The sequence below is a fragment of the Papio anubis genome, chromosome 19 (assembly GCF_008728515.1).
Source record: "Papio anubis isolate 15944 chromosome 19, Panubis1.0, whole genome shotgun sequence".
Classification (NCBI taxonomy): Eukaryota; Metazoa; Chordata; class Mammalia; order Primates; family Cercopithecidae; genus Papio; species Papio anubis.
Window position 1 is genome coordinate 13,062,539 of NC_044994.1, and position 21,102 is coordinate 13,083,640.

At 37.9% G+C, this 21,102-nt stretch overlaps 1 protein-coding gene across 2 annotated transcripts in view; it reads right to left on the reverse strand.

The window, feature by feature from the left end:
- USP14 (ubiquitin specific peptidase 14) overlaps nt 1-21,102 on the reverse strand; it is a 55,826-nt gene that overhangs the window by 25,985 nt on the left and 8,739 nt on the right. The window contains exons 3-5 of one of the 2 annotated variants that reach the window (XM_003914218.3): nt 21,001-21,033; nt 10,565-10,669; nt 9,276-9,379 (exon numbers count right to left, since the gene is read on the reverse strand). In XM_003914218.3, coding sequence (XP_003914267.1) covers nt 9,276-9,379; nt 10,565-10,669; nt 21,001-21,033 — 242 coding nt within the window. The remainder of the gene's footprint in view (nt 1-9,275; nt 9,380-10,564; nt 10,670-21,000; nt 21,034-21,102) is intronic. The other variant, XM_003914219.4, reaches the window with a different exon arrangement.

Sequence of the window (21,102 nt, forward strand, 5' to 3'; positions counted from 1 at the left end):
CGTGCCTGTAGTAGTCCCAGCTACTCATGAGGCTGAGGCAGGAGAATCACCTGAACCCAGGAGGCGGAGGTTGCAGTGAGCCGAGATCGTGCTACTGCACTCTGGCCTGGAGGTAGAGTGAGACTGTCTCAAAAAAACAAAAAACAAAAAACAAAAACTGGGCTAAAAGGAAAAGATAACAGACTTTCTAGTGGTTTTTGTTAACATTTGAACAGCCTCATCTAACAAATAGAGAACAAGCAAAATCTCAGAACTAAATGTTTTCATTACTACACAAGAGTAAGTAAACAATCCAAATATGAAACTTTAAGTTAGAAAATAGACAATAAAACAAGCCTAAGGTAAACAGAAATAAGAAAAAGATAATACAAAAAGTAGGATGAATCAGACAAATCAAAAAATTGAATGAACAAATCTAATAGCCAATTCTTTGAAAGCTAAAATGCAAATCTCTAGCAAGATAACACAAACAAAGGGAGGAAAACACAAATAAAACAAATAAAAAAAAAATACAAAAAAAAAAAAAAATACAGGTCCAATGGTAGAATAACTCTTAAGCTGAAATAATTTAAAGACAGGACAATTTTGTAGGAAAATATAAATTCTCAAAACTAACTTTAGAAGAGAATAAGTACATTTAAAATACCCCAAAGGCCGAGCACGGTGACTCGCGCCTGTAATCTCAGCCCTTTGGGAGGCCAAGGCCGGGGGATCACCTGAGGTCAGGGGTTTGAGACCATCCTGGCCAACATGGTGAAACCACATCTCTACTAAAACTACAAAAAATTAGCTGGGCGTAGTGGCGGATGCCTGTAATCCTAGCTGCTTGGGAGGCTGAGGCAGGAGAACCGCTTGAACCCAGGAGGCGGAGGTTGCAGTGAGCCGAGATCACGCCACTGCACTCCAGCCTAGGCGACAGAGCGAGACTGTCTCAAAATAAAATAAAATAAAATAAAATAAAATACCCCAAAAAAGCTGAGTGCAGCCAATTTCATGGGCAAGTCTTTCAGCAGCAGATCAGTCCTATAAAAATATGAAAGAAAACAAAAGTTCCAGGAAAAGACGGACATAGAACTAGCATAACTCTAACACCAAACCCTCACAAATCAAAAAAAAAAAACAGCCAGAGGGAGACAGAATGCTATACATCAGTCTTAGTAACAAATGACCCCAAACATCCTTTTAAAATGTTCCAGCAAATTAAATTCAGCACTATATATTGAAAGAATATGAATGCATCAGGAATATAGTCTATTAGGCTAACTATTAACCTAATGTATCACAAATAGATCCAGTAAGAAAAATCTTAGAACTAGGTCAACAAACAACATTTGACAATTTTAACATATATTTCTTATTTTTAAAACATCTCCAGTAAACAAATGATGGAGGAATACTTTCTTAACATTCTTAAGAATATTTCCACCAAACCTGAGGGGAGGACAAGAAGGAAAAAAAAAAGAAAAAAAGAATATTTCCACCACATGCAAGGTCAATATTTAACCCTAAAACACAACAATCTTATTAAAACCAAAAACAGGAGAATTCCACAACCATCTACTATTTAACACTATGTTAAAAGTTCTAGCCAGTGAAACACAAAAGAAACACGAAGTAAACTGCCTGAAATAGACAATACTAACCTGAGTAATGGATTTGATTACCTATTTAGAAAATCCAAATATTAATAGAAAATAGGTCTTATTTCCTCATAAATATAAATATCATAAATAAATCATAATCATAAGTATCATCATAAATAAAATGTGTTTTCAGGGTAAATAAATATGTTTTCAAGGTAAATAAAAAGTATATTAAAATTTTCAAAGAATATAAGGACTATTTCAGTATTAGGGGAAAGTACACCTTGGAACCATGGAAATCTGATATTTGAAATTAGTATGCCTGATTTCTTCCCATCAGCTAGCAGGGACAATAACAAAATGATCAAGGGAAAATTCATCTAACAGTACAAAATACAAAAATTCAAAACAGCTGGAAATAAAATACGTGAAAAAAATCCATCTTACTGGAAGTCAAATAAGATCTGGAACAATGGGGAGACAGCCTATATTCCTGATGGGAAGGCTAAATATTGCAAAAATGTCAATTTATCTGAAACTTATGGTTTCGGATAAACATTATGGTCAAAATCCCAAAGGCTGACATTCTCACTATATATCCATTTAGAGGGAGAAAGGTGTATTGAACAACATGACCATGAAGTTCAAAGAGATACAAAATATGGATCAAACTATCCAGTAATACACTGAAAGAAAGAAGGATGCATTACTATACACCAGATGGTTAAAATGGCATAATACAAACACATATAAAAAATCAGATCTCAATAAATAAACCCAATTAGAAAATCTAGGACCAGGTCTCAAAAATATGTAATAATAATACATATGATAAAAGATCAATGTGGGGCCGGGCGCGGTGGCTCAAGCCTGTAATCCCAGCACTTTGGGAGGCCGAGACGGGCGGATCACGAGGTCAGGAGATCGAGACCATCCTGGCTAACCCGGTGAAACCCCGTCTCTATTAAGAAATACAAAAAACTAGCCGGGCGAGGTGGCGGGCGCCTGTAGTCCCAGCTATTAGGGAGGCTGAGGCAGGAGAATGGCGTGAACCCGGGAGGCGGAGCTTGCAGTGAGCTGAGATCCGGCCACTGCACTCCAGCCTGGGCGACAGAGCGAGACTCCGTCTCAAAAAAAAAACAAAGATCAATGTGTATCAATATACTATGAATGGTAATTGGAGAAAGAAAGAGAAACCTAGATTTTTACCTTGTAAGAGAAATGTAAGTCACCAACAAACTCACCAGTAAAAAGTAGTTCAACCTTACCAGTAATCAAAAAATATTTATCATTATAATATTTTACTTTGATGAATATGTACAGAATGTAGCATTCATATTTTTCTACCTTTTGGGATAACAATTGCCAATATCTAAAAGGTCAAACTATCCACTCTAATTTATTAACCCACCAATTCCATTTCCAGAAATTGATCCAAAGAATCCTATGCATCAAGATGTACTGCAGAACTGTTCATATGTAAGCATAAAAACAAAGACGTGAGCACAAATTTAAGACTGTTCGAATTGGTTATAAAAAACACATATACTGCTACACATATGTTTAAAGAAAAAACCCAAGTATAACACAAATCTTCATCCCTTTCTCTTTTGAGACTGAAGTCTCACTCTGTCGCCCAGGCTGGAGTGCAGTGGTGTGATCTCGGCTCACTGCAGCCTCCGCCTCCCGGGTTCAAGCAACTCTCCTGCCTCAGCCTCCCCCTCCCAAGCAGCTGGGATTATAGGCCCCCACCACCAAACCTGGCTAATTTTTGTATTTTTAATAGAGATTGGGTTTCACCATGTTAGCCAAGCTGGTCTTGAACTCCTGACCTTCAATGATCTGCCCGCCTCAGCCTCCCAAAGTGCTAGGATTACAAGCATGAGCCACTGCTCCCAGCCTATCTCTTTCTTTTTTTAAGAGACAGGGTCTCATTGCATTGCCCAGGCTGGAGCGCAGTGGCATCATCATAGCTCACTGTAGTTGCAAACTCCTGGGCTCAAGCATTCCTCCCAGCTCAGCCTCACGAGTAGCTGGAACTACAGGTACACACCACCACACTCAGCTATTCCTTTTTTATTGCAGAGATGCGGGTCTCACTATGTTGCCCAGGCTGGTCTTAAACTTCTGGCCTCAAGCTATAGATTCAGCCTCCCAAAGCACTGGGATCACAGGCATGAGCCATCACATCCAGCCCAGGGCACATCTTCAATCTGTATGAATTAAATGTATGATGCATTTTCATCATATCCAGACATAAGGGCTGAGAAGATGGCTAAGAAAAAGTGAGTATCAACTATGTAGACTTTTCTGTTATTTAAAATTTTTTTGTCAAGATCAAGTGGAAATCAATTACTTAGAATGAAGATTTGTGTGCCAGATGTGGTGGCTCACACCTATAATCCCAATATTTTGGCAGACCAAGCTGGGAGGATTGATTGAGGCCAGGAGCTTGAAAACAGCCTGAACAACATAGCCATCTCTTGTCTCTACTTTAAAAAAAAAAAAAAATCAGCTGGACATAGTGGTGCACGCCTGAGGTCCCAGCTACTCAGGAAACCAAGTCAGGAGGATCCTTGAACCCAAGAGGTCAAGGCTGCAGTGATTGTGCCACTCCAGAGCCTGGGCAACAGATCAAGGGCCTGCCTCAAAAAATAAAAAATAATTTAAAATGTTTAAAATTTTTAAATGAAGATATGCCCTCAACAAGCTAAAAAGAATAAATAATTTTAAGTAGTATAAGCAATTTCACACAATGAACATATCCCCTAGACAGCTGTGAGATGAAATATGGGGCTTTTCTGTTCCCTCCGAGTGTCTCAGTTCTTGCATGCCTCTCATATGAGCATCTCACTGAACTGAATGAGACTCTAGTGTTTAAAGATAAATATTTTCAGCCAGGCACAGTGGCTCACGCCTGTAAACCCAGCACTTTGGGAGGCTGAGGCAGGCAGATGACTTGTGAGGAGTTTGAAACCAGCCTGGACAATATAGTGAAACCCGTCTCTACTAAAAATACAAAAATTAGACATGGTGGCACACACCTGTAATTCCAGCTACTTGGGAGGCTGAGACAGAAGAATTGCTCAAGCCTGGGAGGCGGAGGCTGCAGTGAGCTGAGATCACACTACTGCACCGCAGCCTGGGTGAGGGAGTGCGACTCTGTCTCAAAAATAAATAAATAAAAAATAAGGGAGAAAAAAAAAAGATGAAACTGGGTACGCTTTGAGAGGTGGGGCTTGCTAGTCTCCAATACAACAGATACGGCAATGTGATACTGTCTTTTGAGGAGTAATTTATAGAATTTTGGGATGATTTTTTGTAACATAATAGTTTTCACTCTAGGTTCTAAATTGAGAACCTAACTCCAGAAGTATGATGAGATTCTACTGTTGGGCGGCATTAAGCAAGCCATTTCAAACCTTGTTTTTACCTGTGGCTATAGTTCTTGGTCCTTCCTGCCTCTTAAGCTAATCCAGTCTGTTTCTCTTGAATACACTTTCCTTCTACTCTCCATCATTAAACATCCCACTTATTTATTTTCTTTTACTTTATTTTATTTTATTTATTTTATTTTTTGAGACAGGGCCTCACTCTATTGCCCAGCCTGGAGTGCAGTGGCAAGCTGATGGCTCACTGCAGCCTCGACCTCCCGGGCTCAAGCAATCTCCCACCTCAGCCTCCAAGTAGCTAGGACTATAGGCACACACCACCTCGCCTGGCTAATTTTTGTTTTGGTTGTTTGTTTGTTTTGTAGAGATGGGGTTTTGCCATGTTGCCCAGGCTAGTCTCAAACTCCTAAGCTCAAGTGAGACACCTGCCTCGGCCTCCCAAAGTACTGGGATTACAGGCACGAGTCATCGCACTCGGAACCCATACCTCCCACTCTATAGAACCTGCCAAAGACAAGTTCTGCTAAGTATTTGTGAGGATGATCTTCCTCATCTCCAGCTGTAAAACACCTTTCGTGGAATGTTTTTCTGTTCTTTCATTCTTGTTGTTATCAGTTAGTGCCATTTTTCCAAAGACATACTACCATCCATGACATCTTGTATCAATTAGGTTACTAAGTGCACTCTCTTGAGAAAATTTAGAATTCAAAAACTACTTCTTTTGTTTGGCATCAGAGGTTGCTGTACCAAAAAAAAAAAAAAAAAACAAAAAAAAAAAACTAAAAATAAAAACCAAAAAGCAAAAACAGTAACTTTCACTTTTTATTTTTTTAAAAATAAGGAAAAACAAAAAATGCTTCTTTTGGTTTCAGGAAAATGGAACCACACAGGATGAAACCTCCCCTGCTTACAAAGAACTCTTTCCAAAACATAAAAGAGCACTCTCCCAGGAGGAGCCTAAAAGGCATCCAAGAAGAAAACAGTGAAGAGGAAATCTTGGAAGCGAGCCAAGGCCATCTCCACTAGCCACTCCCACGGGTGCTAGCCAGAAAGCTACCCCAGCAAACTACCTATTCAGATAATTTGCAACTGAGACTTAAGGAAGAGAATATGAGTGCATGATATGAGTGCACAACCTTCAAACAAATGAGGGAAGAACAACCCTTACATCCAAAAAGAACAGTTAAAAGGCCAAACAAGGAAAAAAACCAAAACCTTTAAACAAAAATATTTCAGAGCCTCAGAAAAATAAAAGCAGGATTTAGATCCAAAAATTAAGAATAAGGAGTTACAAAAAGAACAGAAGGTCATGATAAATAAGCAATGAAACAAAGCAGACGTATGAATCAGTAAAATGTAAGACAGAACTGAGGCATTTTCCTGGAGCACATCACATAAAATTATAAAAATTTAAAACATGGAGACAAGTTAGAAGACTAAAAAACAGATCTAGAAATTTTAATATGTATAAGAAACCAGGCAGAGGAGAAGCAGTATCTAAAGAAATAATGACCAAGAAATGTCCTAGAGTTTGGGACAAGAGTCCTCACACTAAAAGTGCTTACTGAGTACTAAGTAAGATAAATAAAACCCACACTCTCACATTCTTGGAGCACTGGGGGAAAGAAAAAAAAAAAAAGAGAAAACCCTAAAAGCTACTAACAGAAAAGAATAAAAATCAAGACTGATGTCAGATCTCTCATCAGTAAGCACGGACACACAAAAATAGTGGAGAAATAACTTCCAGTCACTGAGGAAAAATGGCTTTGACCTAGACTCTTGCCCCAAGCAGTATTATCATCCAAGGATAAGAGGAAAGGGTAAAATAAATCAATATTTTGGGATATATATATAAAGGACACAGTAAGATTCACGAGGCAATTTTTAAAGCAAAATTAAAATAAAAACTGTATTAAAGAACAAAATAATAATCTTAGCTACCTAGAATTCAGAGGATAATTTGAATGTCAGTACTCTGCTTAAAATTTTCCAACGGCTTCTCTTCGTCCACAACACAAAGTCCACACTTCTTAAAAATGACTTCAAGATTTCTGGCTGGCCCCTGCTAATCTCCCATCTAGCACCTTTTCTATATCCATTCTTCTCCAGGCAGTTGCACTGAGTATTTAAGCAAGCTCCTGCCTCCAGACGCTTGCTTAAATACTATTTCCTCCAGTCCACTCTTACACTTCCCTAACCTCTCATCCAGGCTGGCACAATACCTAACTGTTTAAATACCAGTTACTCTAAGAGTCTTCCCAAACTATCCTTAGATACCCCTTATGAACCTCCTTAGATGTTCTCATAGCAGCCTACATTTCCCATCAAAGCAGTTCTGAAACAGTACCTGTTTACTTGATAGTCTTTCTGTATTAGACTGTAGGTGCCCTGAAGACAGATACTGTGTCTTGCTCACTGATAATACATCAGCTGTAATCTATGCAGTTTCTCATAAATACCTGACAACTATTCACTTCAGAGAAATGCAGAAAACCTTTAAAGTCACTCTTTCAGATTTCTGCACAGTCCTTCTCTCCCTTCTCTTCTGCTCAGTTCTATCACAACATTTCACAAGAGACTGAGGGAAAAAACAAAAATCAATATTCATAAAGCTGTCTAGAATCCAAGTAGTGGTTCAGAATTCTGTCATAAAGAACTGACAATTTATGTATCAAGACAGTTGTATAAATTTAGTCAGAATTAAGTTACATATTTTTTAAGTTACATTTATACTCACTGGAAGAAAGGACCCTGATTTGTAGACTATTTCACAGGTTCTCGAAACATTTGTAATTAATTCTTTACTCTTTTCCTTTCATACGATGGTATAAAAACAAAATGTTCTTTCTTTTTTGAAACCAGTACTGACTGACATAAGGATAGACATATATATAAATGGAAAAGAATCCAGGGTCCAGAAATGAACCTATACATTATGATCAACTGACTTTCAAAAAAGGGGCTAAGACAATTCAGTGGGGAAAACAACAGCCTTCAACAAATGATGCTGGAAGAACTGGATATACACATGCAAAAGAATAGGCAAATACCTCCCTCCCTCCCACCATACATAAAAATTAACCACAGGCCTCAATAGAAGAGCTAAAAGTATATCAACTCTTGAAAAACAACAAAGAAGTAAGTTTTTGTAACCTAGAATTAGACAGTAGCTTCTTACATATGAAACCAAAAGCATATGTGACAAAAGAAAAAATTAAAATTAAGATTAAACTACATCAAAATTAAAAAACATTTGCACTACAAACGTATCATGAAGAAAAGTAAAAGGACACTGCATACAACAGACTTAGGAAAAAAGATAAATTTTTTAAAAAGAAAGTAAAATGACAGCTTATAGTATAGAAGAAAAGATTTGCAAATTATCCATTGGGTAAAGAACTTGCATATATGTAAAAACACAATTGAATTTTTAAAAAGACAACCCACTTAAAACACAGGCAAAAGATTTAAACAGACATTTCTCCAAAGAAGATATACAAATGGCCAATAAGCACATGAAAAGATGCCCAACATCATTAGTCACTAAAACAAAATGTGCATGACAACCACAATGAGATACCACACTTCACACCGCTAGATGGCTTAATCAAAGACAGAAAATATTGGCAATCTTCTCACATAGCTGGTGAGAATGTAAAACAGTACTGTCGCTTTGGAAAATCATTGTGGCAGTTCCTCAAAACGTCAAACGTAGTTACTATCATGAAAACATTCATCTACACAAAAAACAGGAACGTTCACAGCAGTATTACTTATAACAGCCAAAAAGGAGAAACAATCCAAATTTCCATCAACAAAATGAATGGATAAATAAAATGTGATATATACATAAAATGAAGTATTATTCAGCCATAAAATAGGAATGAGGTATTATATATGCTATAACATGAATGAACCACGGAAACATGCTAAATGAAAGAAGTCAGTCACAAAAAGATCACATATTCTGATTCAATTTATATGAAATGCCCAGAATAAGCAAATCTATGACAGAAAGTAGATTAATGTTTGGCTAAGGCTAGAGGTGGGTGAAAGGGTATAACGAGTGACTGCCAGTGAGTATGACACTTCTTTTGGGGGAGGTGGAAAATGTCCTAAAATTGATTGTGGTGATGGTTGCACAAACTTGTGAATACTGCAAAAATCATTAAACATTTTAAAATGGTGAATTGTATAATAAATTAATTATATCTCATTAAGATGCTAAAGAAAACAAAACAAAACAATACTACTCACCCAAATGTGAACATCCCTTACCCAAAAAAGACTGCAGCCTTACCTTTTAAGGGCATCTTTGAGTTCAGGCACAGAACGAATACACTGAACTGTGGCATTCATGTAACAAGTGTTACCAAGGTTTGTCAATCCACATGGTAGCTCCATCTAGTTTAAAAAAAAAAAAAAAAAAGGATTAAATCATTAAACCATTTTTGCAAAATGACATGACATATATAAATCACTAAAATTCTCATTTTGAATCAAGTACCATTTACTAGCTTCTACCAATTTATATTCTGCCTTCACTCTAAAGAAACAGTTTTATTTCTCCCCCCCAAAAAATGTTTACTTGGATCATGCTGGCCATCATATTATGTTTTAGTTTCCTTCTTAAAAATAAGAGAATAATCATACTAGTCTTGCCTTCTTGGCAGGTTTATCAGGAGAAGAGAAGAGGCAAAACATGCATAGAAACACTTCAAAACAAAAAGCAAAATAAAAGGTTGGGTACAGTGGCTCACGCCTGTAATCCTAGCACTTTGGAAGGCTGAGGTGGAAGGATAGCTTGAGGTCAGAAGTTCAAGGTCATCCTAGGCAACACAGCAAGACCCTGTCTCTACCAAAAAAAAAAAAAAAATTTTTTTTTTAATTTGCTGGGCATGGTGGTGCACGCCTACAATTTTCGCTACTCAGGAGGCTGAGGTGGGAGGATCACTTAAGCCCAGGAAGTTGAGGTTACAGTGAGCTACGATCATACCACTGCACAACAGCCAGGGTGACAGAGCAAGACCCCATCTCAAGGGAAAAAAAAAAAAAACAACAAGAAAATGAATGAATGGCACTCAATAAATGCAAGGTGTTAAAAAAAATTTGACACATGTGTTGGCCAGTTTCTAAACTGATGTTGCATTTAAATTCAGGATAAAATGTATCTATTTTCCACATGAAGGATTTAAAAAATTTAAATATCCCAGCATTTAAACTACTCTTTGACCCTGTTTTCTCATAAATAATAGTAAACACTTATATAGTACTATCTGTCAGAAACATATTTATTACAGATATTAGCTAAATATATATAAGTTAAGCCTAAATAAATTCACTTGGAAGTCTGAAAACCAGTAGTAAGGTGTACAATACCAAAAACAACCCTAACTGTGCATTATTTAACCACAGAAGGACTCCCTTAATCTAATTAAAAATAATAAAACTCTTATTTACAGATAAAAACATCTATCTTGGTATTAATGATTAAGTCTTCAAGACATTTAGATACTACTTTCTGAAAGACACTGTAATAATGGTCCTTCAAAAAGTAGTATCAAACATATAAAATCTGGCGTGTCTTACAGCAGATGCTAACTGTTCTTCTGTCATGTCTTCTACGAAGACAGTTTTGGCTGAGGGTTCTTCTGGAAGAGCATCTGCTGACCCCATCATTAGTAGAGTCATTCCCTGTTTTTAAAAAAAGTTATTTCATGAAAATCCTTAAAAGTTGGTAATGTTTATGTCAAACAAAAGAAGCCAGGCACAAAAGAACACATATTACATAATTCTATTTGCCAAAAAAAGTAAATCTACAGAAAGTAGATTAGTTGCTGCCTAGGACTGGAGGTGGGAAGAGGGAGTGGCTTTAAATTGGTACAAGTTTCTTTCTGGGGTAATAGAAATGTTCTAAAATTAGATTGTGGTGAAGGCTGCACAACTCTGTAAATACATTACTAAAAAAATCACTGTATTGTTTAAAACAAGTAAAAAAGCCCTGGGGTGGCTGTTTGAGGCCAAGGCAAAGGTGTAAAGAAACTTTTTAGTGATGAAACTTCTAAATCGTGATTGTGGTGGTGGTTACGTGACAATACAGAATTGCCCAAAGTCATCAAACTGTACATCAAACACAGATGAATTTTACTCTATATAAATTGTACGTAAATAAAGCTGAAGGAAAAAACAAATATTGCCATAAAAACACCTAATAATGTTTAGAATATTGTAGCAGAGGGAATTTCTCAAATGATTATTAACATTTAGTGGCATCACCTCTCTCCATAACAAACTAACAACTAATAAAATTCAGACCAGGCATAGTGGCTCATGCCTGTAATCCTAACACTTTGGGAGGCCGAGGCTGGTGGATGGTTTGAGTCCCATTCAAGACTAGCCTGGGCAACATGGCGAAACCCCGTCTCTACAAAAAATACCAGTATTAGCTGGGTATAGGGGTGCGTGCCTGTAATCCCAGCTACTTGGGGGCTAAGGTGGGAGGATCACTGGAGCCTGGGAGGTTGAGGCTGCGGTGAGCTGTGATCTCACCACTTGCATTCCAGCCTGGGTGACAGAGTGAGACCCTGTCTCAAAAAACAAAACAAACAAACAAACAAACACTAATAAAATTCTTTCTGTGTCTGTTGTGTAACTGTAGTGATTGTTTACATTTAAAAACAAATATTTTTAGAGCATTAAATTCTCCATTACTGAAAAATATCAAACCAAATACAGAGTAAATTTGTTCAAAATATCCAATTATATAATTCTACACATTAACCTAAGTAAGTACTTTTATTGAATACATATGCAAACACTCCATACAATCAATAGAAGGACAAGGAAGACACTGTCATTGTAAAGCTCATAATCTTAAAATATGAACAACACCTTACTCTCTTACTCAATATCTTAATTGGAAGGCATGAACACACGAGACAAAGAAAAAGGTAGGACCAGAAGTGGAGGTTTAAAAAAAAAACAAAAACAAAAACAAAAAAACAGGGAGGGAAAATGATAGCCAGAAGACTAAAAATATCCAGATGATGATTAAAATTAGGAAATTAGTAAGGCCAACAAATTCAGTTAAGAATACCTACAATTATATCTAAAGACCTTTATTCTATCACCTTTTATTTCTACATAGACATCTTATAATATCATTACAAAGCAGTAAAGCAGTACTAAGCCATCACTACAGAATTTTTTTTTTTTTTTTTTTTTAGAGACAGGGACTCACTCTGTCACCCAGGCAGGAGTGCAGTGGCACAATTACAGGTCACTGTAGCCTCAAACTTCTGGCCTCAAGTGATCCCCCCATCTCCCAAAGTGCTGGGATTGCAGGTATAAGCCACCCTACCAGGCTAAGAATCTTTTTCCAAAGACAACTGTCTCAGGAGCCAACTATTTAAAGAATATACTAGCAATAACCAGTTGGAAAACACAGTAGAAGAAATGCCAACATATATCTAAGAATAAACATAACAAGAAAAATGTAATACTTTAATAAGAGAATAAAGCTTTACTTAAGGATAGAAAAAAAGCACCTAAGTAAATTGAAAGACATGACAAGTTCTGTACTTGAAAAATTACTATAAAGATGCAATTACAGTTATATAAACTTAATGAAATTCCTTTACAAAACCTTGCAAAATGATTCATTCATGTAGCAAATTTATACCCATGATAATAGCTAAGAAATTTCTGAAAAAGAATAGAGACTAAAACAATGCCCTTAAAAATTATTGGGAAAAGGGATTATATAATGAAAAACATTGAGATAAACTGTATAATTTAGAAAAAACATACTATCAGCTCTCCACTTCATACCATACCACAACCATAATGAATTAAAGGTAAAGATTTAAATGTAAAAAAATTAATATTCATAAAAGAATGCAAGTGAATCCAAAAACTCATGCATTGTTGGAAGATTTTCTAAAAGTGACATAAATATTAAAAAGACTGATGTAACTAGCTACACAAATCTTAAAAATGTATAAAACATTTGAAAACAATAAACTAGGGGAAAAACTACACCATATACACTAAGCACTCAAAAAAGCAAATCTATAAGAAAAAGCAAATACATATGACAAAAATGGGCAAAAGAGATTTAAAAAAAAAAAAGGCTTAAAATTAAAGAACTAGGTAAGCTTCTACCTTAAGCTAGAAAAAGTAAAAATAGGCTGGGCGTGGTGGCTCACACCTGTAATCCCAGCACTTTGGGAGGCCGAGACGGGCGGATCACGAGGTCAGGAGATCGAGACCATCTGGCTAACATGGTGAAACCCCATCTCTACTAAAAATACAAAAAATTAGCCGGGCATGGTGGCGGGGGCCTGTAGTCCCAGCTACTTGGGAGGCTGAGGCAGGAGAATCGCGTAAACCCAGGAGGTGGAGCTTGTGTTGAGCCAAGATCGAGCCACTGCACTCCAGCCTGGGCGACAGAGCGAGACCCTGTCTCAAAAAAAGAAAAGGTAAAAATTAAAACCAAGCCACGTGTGGTGGCGCACACCTGCAGTCCAAGGTAATCGGAAGGCTAAGATGGGAAGACTGCTTAGCAGCTCAAGGCCAGCCTAAGCAACATAGCAAGATCCCATTTCTAAAACAAACAAAAAAAGTCACTATCATTTGCCTGGGTTTCAGCATTTCATTCAACAAAATATGATTATATAAAAATTCAAAATTAAAATTAAAATTTCAAAATTAAAAAAAACTAAAACCAAAGTAGAAAGAAAGCAAAGAGAAAAAATTAGCAAAGAGAAAAAATTAACAAAGTAATAAATGAACAGGCTAAAGATTTTTTTTTGGTGGGGAAACCATCAATGAAAGTGATAAAACTCTGGCTTGATGATAAAGGAAACAGACAAATCATAATTTGCCCATACTAGAGAGGAAAACGGCACTACACATTCTAGAATTAAAGGATAATAACATTAGAGTACGACAATCAATTCAACAACTTAAATTAAATGAACCAATTCCTTCAAAAATACTGATTATCAAGCTGATATGAAAGAAAACATAATAAAAATAGTCCTACATTTATCAAAGACGCTAAATTCTTAAAGTCTTCCTACAAAGAAAACTCCAAACCCAGACGAAGTCTAGTGAACTAGGCTTCACAAGAGAATTTTAGTGAATCTGGGCTTCACTAGAGAATTTCAGGCAACATTTAAAGAAAAAATACCCCAGTGGAGTGGCAGCAGAAATAAAAAAGAAAAAATACAAACTCAGAAAAGAAGGGACACTTCCTAACTCATTGTATAAGACCAACATTACATTGATAGCAAAACCAGATAAAAAAAGAACACAAGAAAACTATAAACCATTACCTCTTATGAAGAGAGACACTAAAAACCTTAACAAAAGATAAGTAAATAGAATCTAGCAATATATAATGTACAAGTGGGATTTATCCCAAGAATATAAGTTCTGTTTAATACTCAGAAGTCGGTGTAGTTTACATTAATGGATTAAATGAGAGGAAGAAATGATATAGAAAAGGCATTTAACAAAATGACAAAATTCGACTTCCATTCATGACGAAACCTCTCAGCAAACTAGAAGCAGAGTTCCTGAACCTGATGATGAGCTTCTATAAACTACCTCCAGCCACGATGGAGGCTTTTCCCCTAAGGTCAGGAAAAAGGCAATGATGTCCACTATCAACCACTTCTACTCAGCACTGTTTAAAGTCTTAAGCATTGCAATAAAGAAAAAAAGAGAAAAAAAATGCACAAAGATTAAAAAGGAAGAAATAAAATTGTCCTTATTTGAAGACGACATGTATACCTACAATATCCTAAGAAAGTAATACATGAGGCCGGGCGCGGTGGCTCAAGCCTGTAATCCCAGCACTTTGGGAGGCCGAGGCGGGCGGATCACGAGGTAAGGAGTTCGACACCATCCTAGCTAACACAGTGAAACCCCATCTCTACTAAAACTACAAAAAATTAGCCGGGTGTGGTGGCGGGCGCCTGTAGTCCCAGCTACTTGGGAGGCTGAGGCAGGAGAATGGCATGAACCAGGAGGCGGAGCTTGCAGTGAGCCGAGATCATGCCACTGCACTCCAGCCTGGGCAACAGAGCGAGACTCCATCTCAAAAAAAAAAAAAAGATATCTAAATGTAACAGCTAAAACTTATTAAGTTTTAAAATAAAACAGGAAAAAAAAATCTTGTAAACTTGACACAGGCGAAGATTTCTTACAACATAGTTCAAATCAGTAAAAAATGTGATAAACTGACTTTGATAAAATTACTTTTTATCCAACAAAACAGTATTACATAGATTAAAACACAGGGATACCTTGAAGATATTGCAGTTTGGGTTCTAGAGCATGAGAAAGCAAATCTCACAATAAAGCAAGTCGCACAAAAATTTTTCCCCAGTGCATACAAACATCATGTTTATATCAGTCTGTAAAGTATGCAAAAGCATTATGTCTAAAAAAGAATGCACACATCTTAATTTTAAAATAATTTATTGCTTAAAAAAAAAAGCTGACAATCATCTGAGCCTTCAGTTAATCATCTTCTTGCAGGGCGGGGGGTCTTGTTTCCAAGTTGATGGCTACTGACTGATGACAGCACTGGTTCCTGAATCCTGGGTAATTGCCTAAAATGAGACAATAAAACCTGCCGCACTGACTGACTTCCTTCATGAAAGAGTTCTCTGTAGCTTGCGGTGCTGTTTAACAGCATTTTATTCACAGTAGGACTTCTTTCAAAACTGGAGTCAATCCTCTCAATTCCTGCTGCTGCTTTATCAAGTAAGCCTGTGTAATACTTTAAATCCTTTGTTGTCGTTTCAACAACATTCACAGCTTCTTCAGGAGGAGTGGAGTCTGTCTCAATAAATTACTTTCTTTGCACATCCATAAGTTACCTCCTCAACTGTTCAAGTTGTATCATGAGATTGTGGCAATTCAGTCACAATTTCAAGCTCCATTTTTTTATTCTTTTTTGTTTTTTAGACACAGGGTCTCGCTCTGTCACTCAGATTGAAGTGTAGTGTCACAATCATAGATCACTGTAACCTCAAACTCCTAAGCTTAAGCGATCCTACTGCCTCAGTCTCCAGAGTAGTTAGGACTACAGGTATATACTATATACCATCATGCCCAACTAATTTTATTTTTTGTAAAGACAGGGTCTCACTGTGTTGCCCAGGCTTGTCTCGAACTCCCAGCCTGAAGCTCTCCTCCTATCCCAGACTCCCAAAGTGCTGGGATTATAGTAGTAAGCCACCGTGCCTGGCCACTTGTAATTCTAGTTTTCTTCCTATTTCCACCACATGGGCAGTTATATCCTCAACTCAAGTTTTGAACTCCTCAAAGTCATCCACAAGGGTTAGAATCAGCTTCTTTCAAACTCCTGGTAATACTGACATTTTAACTTCCTTCCATGAATGTTCCTAATGGCATCAAGAATGGTGAATCCTTTCCAGAAAGTTTTTGATTTTGCCCAGATTCATGGAGAAATAACTTTATAGGGGAACTTTAGCCTTACAAAATGTATCTCTTAAATAATAAGATTTGAAAGTAGAAATTACTCCCTGATCCACGGGCTGCAGAATAGTTGTTGTGTTAGCAGACATGAAAACAACATTCATCTCGTTTATCTCTCTCAAAGCTCTTGAGTGACTAGATGCATTGTCAATGAGCAGTAATATTTTGAAAGGAATCTTTCTGAGCAGTAAGTCTCAATGGTGGCCTTAAAATATTCACTACTCCATACTGTAAACAGATGTACTGGCATCTGGGCTTTGTTGTTCCATATACAGAGCACAAGCAGAGTAGATTTAGCATCATTCTTAAGAGATCCACGGTTTGTGGAATGGTAAGTGAGCATTGGCTTCAACTTAAAGTCACCAGCTGCTTAAGACTCTAACAAGACAGTCAGGCTGGCCTTTGAACCCAGGCACTGACTTCTCCTCTCTAGCTATGAAAGGCTTAGACAGCATCTTTTTCCAATATCAGGCTGTTCCATCCACATTGAAAATCTGCTGTATAGTGTAGCCACCTTCATCAGCAATCTTAGCTAGATCTTCTGGATAACTTACTGCAGCTTCTCCATCACCACTTACTGCTTCACTTTGCATTTTTATGTTACAGAGATTGCTTCTTTCTTTAAACCTTGTGAACCAACTTCTGCTAGCTTCAAATTATGTATCATATATATATATATATATATTTTTTTTTTTTTTTTAAGTGTCTGGGTACATGTCCAGGATGTGCAGGTTTGTTACATAGGTAAACATGTGTCATAGCGGTTTGTTGTACCTATCAACCCATCACCTAGGTATTAAGCCCAGCATGCATTAGCTATTTATCCTGATGCTCTCCCCACATCCCACTGCCTGACAGGCCCCAGTGTGTGCTGTTCTCCTCCCTGTGTCCATGTATTCTCATTGTTCAGCTCCCACTTATAAGTGACAACATACAGTGTTCGGTTTTCTGTTCCTGTGTTAGTCTGATGAGGATAACGTAGCTTCCTCACCTCTCTCAGCCTTCACAGAGTTAAAGAGAATTAGGGTCTTCCTCTGGTTAGGCTTTGACTTAAGGAAATGTGGCTAGTTTGATCTTCTATCCACACCACTTAAACTTTCTTCACATCAGCAATAAGGCTGCTTTGCTTTATCACTTGTGTGTTCATTGCAGTAACACTTCAAGAACTTTATCTTTTAAATTATAAATTTCCTTTGAAAACTGGACCTTTGTATTCACAACTTGGTTAACTGGTGCAAAATGCCTAGTTTTTGGCCTATCTTGGCTTTATACAGGCCTTCCTCTCTAAGCTTAGTCATTTCTAGCTTTCTGTGGAAAGTAAGAAACATGAAACTCTTCCTTTCTCTTGAACACTTAGAGGCCATTATAGGGTTATTAACTGGCCTAATTTCAATACTGCCTTGTCTCAGGGAATAGGGAAGCCTGAGGAGAGGGAAGAGGGAATTGCGGGTCAGTGAGGCTGTCAGAACACACATTTACCGATTAAGTTTGCCATCTTACAGGTGTGATTCATGACACCCCAAAACAATTACAAAAGTAACATCAAAGATCAACATACTTGACGTGAGAGTAATGAAAATGTTTCAAATATTGCAAGAATCACCAAAATGTGACAAAGAGACATGAAGTGAACATAGGCTGCTGGAAAAATGATGCCTACAAACTTGCTCGACGCAAGGTGGCCACAAACCTTCAATTTATAAAAATCACAATTATCTGTGAAGCATAAAGAATAAGGTGTGCCTTTATATGAAACTCTGGGGTCAATCATAATATTTAAGAGAGCAAAAGGGTAACAATACCAAGAAATTTGAGAACTGCATATCCCAAGGTTTAAGTTAAAAATCAATGAGAATAACCACAATACCAAAAGAAAAAAAATCACACAATCATTTTAACAGAAAAAGCACTTAACAAAATTTAATAGTCTTTCATAATTTTAAGTTGTAGTGAACTAGAATAAGACAAGATGTCTACTCATTTTGTTCCTTTTTTTTTTTTTAATTTTGAGGTGGAGTCTCGCTCTGTTGCCCAGGCTGGAGTGTAGTGGTGTGATCTCAGCTGACTGCAACCTCCGCCTCCTGAGGCCAAGCAATTCTCCTACCTCAGCCTCCTGACTAGCTGAGACTACAGGCGCGCACCATGACGCTTGGCTAATTTTTGTATTTTTAGTAGAGACAGGGTTTCACCATGTTGGCCAGGCTGGTCTCGAACTCCTGACCTTAAGTGATCCACCCTCCTTGGCCTCCCAAAGTGCTGGGATTACAGGCTTGAGCTACCACACCCAGACAAGATGTCCACTCATCACTTTTTTTTTTTTTTTTGGGATGGAGTCTTGCTCTGTTGCCCAGGCTGGAGTGCAGTGGCATGATCTCGGCTCACTGCAAGCTCCGCCTCCTGGTTCACGCCATTCTCCTGCCTCAGCCTCCTGAGTAGCTGGAACTACAGGTGCCCGCCACCGCGCCTGGCTAATTGTTTTTTTTTTTCAGTAGAGAGAGGTTTTCACCGTGTTAGCCAGGATGGTCTCGATCTCCTGACCTCGTGATCCACCCGCCTCGGCCTCCCAAAGTGCTGCGATTACAGGCGTGAGCCACCGCCCTCAGCCACTCTTCTCACTTTCTATTAACACTGTATTAGAAATCCTATCAAAAAGTAGGACAAAGCCTGGCACGGAGATCAAGGCATGTGGATCACTTGAGGTCAGAAGTTCGAGACCAGCCTGGCCAACATGGTGAAACCAAAATACAAAAATTAGCCGGGCATGGTGGTAGGCATCTGTAATCCCAGCAATTCGGGAGGCTGAGGCAGGAGAATCACATGAACCGAGGGAGGCAGATAATGCAGTGAGCCAAGATCATACCACTGCACCCCAGCCTGGGTGACAAAGCAAGACTTTGTCTCAAAAAAAATAAATAAAAGAAGTCATCTGTTTATCAATTATATGTCAATAAAGTTTAAGAAAACTGAAAGTCATGAATATTGAAAAGGGAGAAGTAAAACTGTCATTATTTGCAGATAACATGTTTATGTACACAGAAAACTCAATGGAATCTGCCCAAAACACAACTGGAATTAGTAAGTGAATTGCTTACAAGAACCCAGAATGAAAATAAACTTAGAAAAATCAATTGTATTTTGGCCGGGCGCAGTGGCTCACGCCTGTAATCCTAGCACTTTGGGAGGCTAAGATGGGCGGATCACCTGAGGTCAGGAGTTTGAGACCAGCCTGGCCAATGTGGTGAAACTCCATCTCTACTAAAAATACAAAAATTAGCCGGGCATGGTGGTGGGTGCCTGTAATCCCAGCTGAGGCAGGAGAACTGCTTTAACCCGGGAGGCAGAGGTTGCAGTGAGCCGAGATCGCGCCATTGCACTCTAGCCTGGGCAACAAGGGTGAGACTCTGTCTCAAAAAAAAACAAAAAAGAAAAATCAATTGTATTTTTACATTCTAGCCATGAACGCTGGAAACAATTTTTTAATATCATTTTAAGCAGTGAACAAACGTTAAGTTCCAATAATTTAAGAGAAGTCATGCAAGGGCTGGGCACAGTGACTCACACCTGTTAATCCCAGCACTCTGGGAGGCCAAGGCAGGAAGATTACTTGACCCTGGAGTTTAAGACCAGCCTGAGAAACACAGTGACACCCCCATCTCTACAAAAAACAATTAAAATTAATTAATTAACTGGGCATGGTAACACATGCCTGTGGTCCCAGCTACTCAGAAGGTTGAGATGGAAGGACTGCTTGAGCCTGGGAGTTTGAAGCTGCAGCAAGCTGTGACCACGCCACTGTGCTCCAGCATACATGACAGTGAGGCCCTGTCCCCCCCAAAAAAAAAACACTCATGCAAAATCTCTATATTTAAAAACTACAACACTGCTAAGAGAAAACAGAGACCCAAACAAATAAGGAAGTACATCATATTCAAGGATTTTAATACGCAATATTGTTAAGATGTTTATTCTCCCCAAATTGAGCTACAGATTCAATGTAATCTCAAACAAAATCTCAAAGAGGAGAAAGCTGCAGAGCGTAAGAATGTATACTACCTTACTCCAAGACTCTTTTTTTTTTGGAGACAGTCTCGCTCCGTTGCCAGGCTGGAGTGCAGTGGTGTGATCTCGGCTCACTGCAATCTCCGCCTCCCAGGTTCAAGCGATTCTCCTGCCTCCTGCCTCAGCCTCCCGAGTAGCTAGGATTACAGGTGTGCACCACCATACCCAGCTAATTTTTTTTTCAAGACTTTTATTATAAAGCTTTAGTAATCAAAACCATTTGGTACTAGTGTAACTCTAATCTACTAGATCAATGAAACAAAAACCAAAAATAAACCTGTAACTAGTTTTCAAGAAAGAGCCCAACACAAGTCAATGGGAAAAGGCAAGTATTTTCAACAGATAGTGCTGGAACAACTGGATATACATGTGAAAAAAAGTCATCTGGAATTTATTTTGGTATCATAATGAGGTTACCGCATTATAATAAACATCCATAAGATAATACTTACATTTTTTATTTTGATGTTTCCCCAATCATCATCCTGTTTCAAAGACAAACAAAAGACATTTAACCACTTCTGTACAAGCAGAACATAATCTAATAATCAATT